This window comes from Salvelinus sp. IW2-2015, unplaced genomic scaffold (assembly GCF_002910315.2).
Source record: "Salvelinus sp. IW2-2015 unplaced genomic scaffold, ASM291031v2 Un_scaffold1965, whole genome shotgun sequence".
NCBI lineage: Eukaryota > Metazoa > Chordata > Actinopteri > Salmoniformes > Salmonidae > Salvelinus > Salvelinus sp. IW2-2015.
Window position 1 is genome coordinate 136072 of NW_019943318.1, and position 6567 is coordinate 142638.

The 6567-nt window shown below is 44.7% G+C and overlaps 1 protein-coding gene across 1 annotated transcript in view; it reads left to right on the top strand.

Annotated features, from left to right (window-relative positions):
* Positions 1–4289, top strand: part of LOC112072577 (protein TBATA) — a 30622-nt gene extending 26333 nt beyond the window's left edge. Inside the window, exons 7-9 of the mRNA XM_070439849.1 lie at positions 3249–3330; positions 4040–4067; positions 4127–4289. Coding sequence (XP_070295950.1) covers positions 3249–3330; positions 4040–4067; positions 4127–4172 — 156 coding nt within the window. The 3' untranslated portion in view covers positions 4173–4289. The remainder of the gene's footprint in view (positions 1–3248; positions 3331–4039; positions 4068–4126) is intronic.
* Positions 4290–6567: the final 2278 nt, after the last annotated feature.

A 6567-nucleotide genomic window follows, 5' to 3' on the forward strand; every position in this document is an offset into this window, starting at 1 on the left:
AACACACCCTTCACACTCTTCATGGCGTTTAATACAGCGTAGCCACCAGCCTCAGGACCCACCGCACCGCCCCATAGCTCCCCTCGGTCTAACAATTCTAAGACCAGCCGAACTGACTGGTACTCCTAGAGTAACAGTCTTTTCACATTATCATCTATAACCCAAGAGGTATATCACACACATGCTCAAAAATATCTAAAGGGAACATACTTTAACCATCACAACTGCATATGTAATCTAGTCAATTCCATCAATTTCGTAATCTCAACTGTCTTAATATTCAGGAACTGTTACCATTGGACTAACACTGATTGACAATAAATTCTCACATGCCTGATTGTCCAATGCGAACTATCTGACAATATCAGGTGGAATCTTACATTAGGTCAATTTAGTAACATCCCCCGAAAAAAGGAAAGGTTTGCGGTGGGTGACCACAGACCACTTCTCAGTTCTCATGCTTCCTGGACGTGAATGTGGTCACTTTTACGGATCAATGCTGGCGGGCTTCCTCACTCTAGTGGTACGCATGAACGGACGTCTACATACCCACAACAAAGTTGGCTCAGGTACGTGCAGTTCATCCACAAAAGATGGCACATATCAATAGCGAGCTGTGGCAAACAAACAGTTTTGCTGGTGTCTAGTCAGCACAATGAGTGTCCAGAAACATGGAGGCGCTCACCAGGGAGACAGGACACAGTACATCAGGAGACGATGGAGGAGGCCGGTAGGCAGGGCAACACCTACCAGCAGCAGGACCGCTACAATAAACAGCAGAAACCTAATCACCCTTGTGCCAAGGAGGTGCACTGCCCAGAGCCCTGCAAAATGAACCTCCAGCAGGACCACAAATGTGCAAAGTCGTCTTTGCTCAACGGTTCAGAAAACCATGACTCCACGAGGGCTGGTAGAGGGCCCGACGTTCCACAGGCTGGGGGTTGGTGCTTACAGCCAAACACCGTGCAGCAAGACCGTTGTGGGAGCATGTTGCCACACAAGAGAACAACACAAGATTGGCACGAATTCGCCCACATGGGGCGCTACCTGTGCTCTCACAAGACTGAAAAGCAGGTTCACACCTACTGAGACATGAAGCACATGTGACAGACACGGACAGAGAGATCTCGGAGACGCCGTGGAAAACATTCTGGCTGGCTGCGAACATCCTACCAAAAGCATGACCTGGTCTGGCGCGTAGAGGTCAGTCCCAGGTGGTGGCGGTGGCATTTCTTTGTGGGCCCGGTCGACAGCCCTCACATTGTGCTGACATCGCACGGTTAAACCTGGACTGCATTAGGTACGAGATGAGATCCCTCACACCCTTGTGAGACATATATGCCTTGACACATGCACATTGTGGCCTGCTGGAGGTCATTTTGCCAGGGCTCTGGCAGTGCACCTCCTTGCAGCAAAGGCGGAGGTAGCGGTCCTGCTGCTGGGTTGTTGCCCTCCTACGGCCTCTCTCCACGTCTCCTGATGTACTGGCCTGTCTCTGGTAGCGCCTCCATCTCTGGACACTACGCTGACAGACACAGCAAACCTTTTTGCCACAGCTCGCATTGATGTGCCATCCTGGATGAACTGCACTACCTGAGCCACCTTGGGTGGGTTGTTAGACTCCGTCTCATGCTACCACTAGAGTGAAAGCACCGCCAGCATTCAAAAGTGACCAAAACATCAGCCAGGAAGCAATGGAACTGAGAAGTGGTGTGTGGCACCACCTGCAGAACCATTCCTTTTTTGGGGTGTCTTACTAATTGCCTATAATTTCCCACTTTTGTCTATTCCATTTGCAGCACAACAGCATGTGAAATTTATTGTCAATCAGTGTTGCTTCCTAAGTGGACAGTTTGATTTCACAGAAGTGTGATTGACTTGGAGTTACATTGTGTTGTTTAAGTGTTCCCTTTATTTTTTTGAGCAGTGTACATTTAATTTATTATTACTTCTACTACTACTAACTATTATTATTATTATTACTGTTATTACTATTATTGTCTGCAGTGCACTTCTGCTCTAAAGGGAAGGGGAAATGTTTCCCCCTCCCATTCTCCCTCTAAAGGGAAGGGGGAAATGTTTCCCTCCATTCTCCCTCTAAAGGGAAAGGGAAAATGTTTCCCCCCCATTCTCYCTCTGTAAAACTTCTGAACAATTTAATTAAAATCTAAAAATAAATATTGCTCTAAACTATCAATTAACCAAAGCAGATCAGAGACATGAGATACTGAAGTATTTCATGATGTGGTGTTGAACAACGGCCATTTTGATAAATAATTGAAAATAATCATCACCTGATTATATTCATCAGAATATAATAGATTACGTGATTTGATGTCATTAGACATGAAAAAAATTATTAAAGCTCCAGAATCTCCACAGAAATACACAGAAATACACAGAAATACACAGAAATACACAGAGAATGTGTGAGTTGATTCCAGGCTAACCGACTTCAACAGAGCTAGGGTCCTGAGGCAATTACATCTCCATTCACAGAGCCTCATTTATACCTGCCACTAACATGTGTCCTTTGCCCACATTGTGACCAGATTTATTGGTACCTCCCTGTATGCAAATTAATGGAGCGCCATGCTTTCAAAATAGTAGTTGTTTATTTTAAGACTCAAATTGATGCTGTAAGTCAATGGTGCCACCTGTCAACACCCGTCTGTAAATGTGGGCACAATCAGAAAGTGGACAAGATCAGGACAAAGGCTGCATGTTAGAACCAGGTATAAATAGGGCTGCAGACTGTCCTGTAGATCAGGACAAAGGACGCATGTTAGAACCAGGTATAAACAGGGCTTCTGACTGTCCTGTAGATCAGGACAAAGGCTGCATGTTAGAACCAGGTATAAACAGGGCTGCAGACTGTCCTGTAGATCAGGACAAAGGACGCATGTTAGAACCAGATATAAACAGGGCTTCTGACTGTCCTGTAGATCAGGACAAAGGCTGCATTTTAGAACCAGGTATAAACAGGGCTGAAGATGTGTTTACCACACAAGAATTATTCAATTTATTGAGATGTCAAACAAATCTATTCAGTTTTGTGTCACCCTGTCATGGCCCTCTCCTCTCTCCTTTCATCTCCTCCTCTCTACTTTCCTCCTCTCCTCCTTTCCTCCTCTCCTCTATTCCTCTCCTCCTCTCTCCTTTCCTCTCCTCCTCTCTCCTTTCCTCCCTCCTTTCCTCCTCTCCTCTCCTCTCTCCTTCTCTCCTCTCCTCCTCTCTCCTCTTGACAGGTGCTGGAGCTGCTGTGTCAAATCCTTCAGACTGACTCCTTATCATTGGTCCAGCAGTGGCTGCTGCTCGCGGGCCAGAGGGGTAAAAGAACATACATATACGGGCTGTGTCCTAAATGGCATCCATTTATCAATCAAATGTATTTATAAATCCCTTTTTACATCAGCAGATATCACAAAGTGCTTAGTTGGAACCCAGCCTGAAACCCCAAAGAGCAAACAATACGTTATACTGTACTACTGCTAACCAAGAGAGAGAGAGAGAGAGCGAGAGAGAGAGAGAGAGGAGGAGAGAGGAAGAGAGAGAGGAAGAGAGAGAGAGAGAGAGCGAGAGAGAGAGCAAGAGAGAGCGAGAGAGAGAGCGAGAGCGAGAGAGAGAGAGTAATGGTAATGGGGTTGATTCAGTGAATCTAACTCCCTGTTGACTCCCTAGAGAAGGACATGGTGATGGGGTTGATTCAGTGAATCTAACTCCCTGTTGACTCCCCCTTCCTAGAGAAGGACATGGTGATGGGGTTGATTCAGTGAATCTAACTCTCCTTGCTTGAAACTCCCATAGAGAAGGACATGGTGATGGGGTTGATTCAGTGAAGATAACTCCCTGTTGACTCCTAGTGAAGGACATGGTGATAGGGTTGATTCAGTGAATCTAACTACCCTGTTGACTCCCTAGAGAAGGAACATGGATGAGGGGGTTGATATCAGTGAATCTTACTCCCTGTTGACCTCCCTAGAGAAGGACAAGGTGATGGGGTTGATTCAGTGAATCTAACTCCCTGTTGACTCCCTAGAGAAGGACATGGTGATGGGGTTGATTCAGGAATCTAAACTCCCTGTTGACTCCCTAGAGAAGGCATGGTTGATGGGGTTGATTCAACACAGGCCATGAAGGACTGGTGTCTTTCCCAAGGCAGCAGAGGTTGACCTGGAGTGCCGAGGTACCCAGACGCCATCCAACACACCGCTCTGTCAGGACGGGTACTTACTAGCTGTGGACATGCAAAACTAAGACTTCATACCAGGTTGGTGTGGTTCAACAAACCAACAGAAAGGGTTTACCAGGTTTGCCACAGTTTACCAAGGCTCTTACCAGTTTTACCAGGTTTGCCAGGTTTAATGGAACCTGAAACTAAATGCTTTGTTTGCTTTCGGCAGTTCATCCGCAAATGCAGCTGCCAATCAGCAAGGAGGACAAACCAGGTAATGCTCAAGTTGTCCTTGAAGTTGAATTCTACTGTTAGAAGATTGACAGGACTACTATGGGGTAAGAAGAGATACAGGACTACTATGGGGGTTATAGAAGTACAGGACTACTATGGGGTTATAGAAGTACGGAATACTATGGGGGTTATAGAAGGTACAGGACTATATGGGGGTTATAGAAGGTACAGGACTACTATGGGGGTTATAGAAGGTACAGTGACTACTTATGGGGTTATAGAAGGTACAGACTATTATGGGGTTAAAGAGGTACATGACTACTATGGGGGTTATAGAAGGTACAGGACTACTATGGGGGGTTAATAGAAGGTACAGGACTACTATGGGGTTATAGAAGGTACGGACTAGTAATGGGGTTATCAGAAGTACAGGACTACTATGGGGTTTATAGAAGTACAGGACTACTATGGGGGTTATAGAAGGTACAGGACTACTATGGGGGTTATGAAGGTACAGGACTAACTATGGGGGTTATAGAAGGTACAGGACTCTATGGGGGTTATAGAAGGTACAGGACTACTATGGGGGTTATAGAAGTACAGGACTACTATGGGGGTTATAGAAGTACAGGACTACTATGGGGTTATAAGAAGGTAAGGACTACTATGGGGTTATAGAAGGTACAGGACTACTATGGGGGTTATAGAAGGTACAGACTACTATGGGGTTATAGAAGGTACATGACTAACTATGGGGTTATAGAAGGTACTAGGACTAATATGGGGTTATAGAAGGTACAGACTACTATGGGGTTATAGAAGGTACAGGACTACTATGGGGTTATAGAAGGTACAGGAACTATTATGGGGGTTAAAAGAAGTACATGACTATGGGGTTATGAAGGTACAGGACTACTATGGGGTTATAGAAGGTACAGCTACTATGGGGGTTAGAAGGTACAGGACTACTATGGGGGTTATAGAAGGTACAGGACTATTATGGGTATAGAAGGTACAGGACTACTATGGGGTTATTTATGAAGTACAGGATACTATTATGGGGGTTAATAGAAGGAACAGACTACTATGGGGGTTATAGAAGGTACGGACTATTATGAGGGTTATAGAAGGTACAGGACTACTATGGGGTTATAGAAGGTACAGGACTACTATGGGGTATGAGAAGGTACAGGACTGACTAATGGGGTTATAGAAGGACGAGAACTACTTATGGGTTATAGAAGGTACAGGACTATATATGGGAAAGGTTATAAGAAGGTACAGACTACTATGGGGGTTATAGAAGGGTACAGGACTACTATGGGGGTTATAGAAGGTACAGGACTATAGGGTTAGAAGTACATGCTACTATGGGGTTATAGAAGGTACAGACTACTATGGGGTTATAGAAGGACATGGACTACTATGGGGGTTATAGAAGGTACAGGACTATTATGGGTTATAGAAGGTACAGGACACTATGGGGGTTATAGAAGTGAACAGGATCTACTATGGGGTTATAGAGTTACAGCTATTAGAGGTTATAAAGTACAGGACTACTATGGGGGTTATAGAAGTACAACTCTTATGGGGTTTATAGAAGGTACAGTCTACTATGGGGGTTAAGAAGTACAGGACTACTATTGGGGTTATAGAAGGTCCAGACTAATATGGGGGTTATAGAAGTACAGGACATATGGGGTTATCAGAAGGTACAGGACTCTATGGGGTTATAGAAGTACAGGACTAATATGGGGTTATAGGAAGGATACAGGACTACTATGGGGATTATAGAAGGTACAGGTACTACTATGGGGGTTAAAGAAGTACATGACTACTATGGGGGTTATAGAAAGGTACAGTGACTACTAATGGGGTTAATAAGAGGACAGGACTACGTAATGGGGGTTATAGAAGGTACAGGATACTATGGGGTTATAGAAAGGTAGACTACTATGGCGGGTTATAGAAGTACAAGGACTACTATGGGGTTATAGAAGTACAGACTAGTATGGGGGTTATAGAAGGTACAGGGGTACTACTATGGGGGTTATAGAAGGGTACAGGCTTACTATGGGGTTTATAGAAGGTAAGGATAATAATGGGGGTTATAGAAGGTATATGCTACTATGGGGGTTATAGAAGGTACAGGACTACTA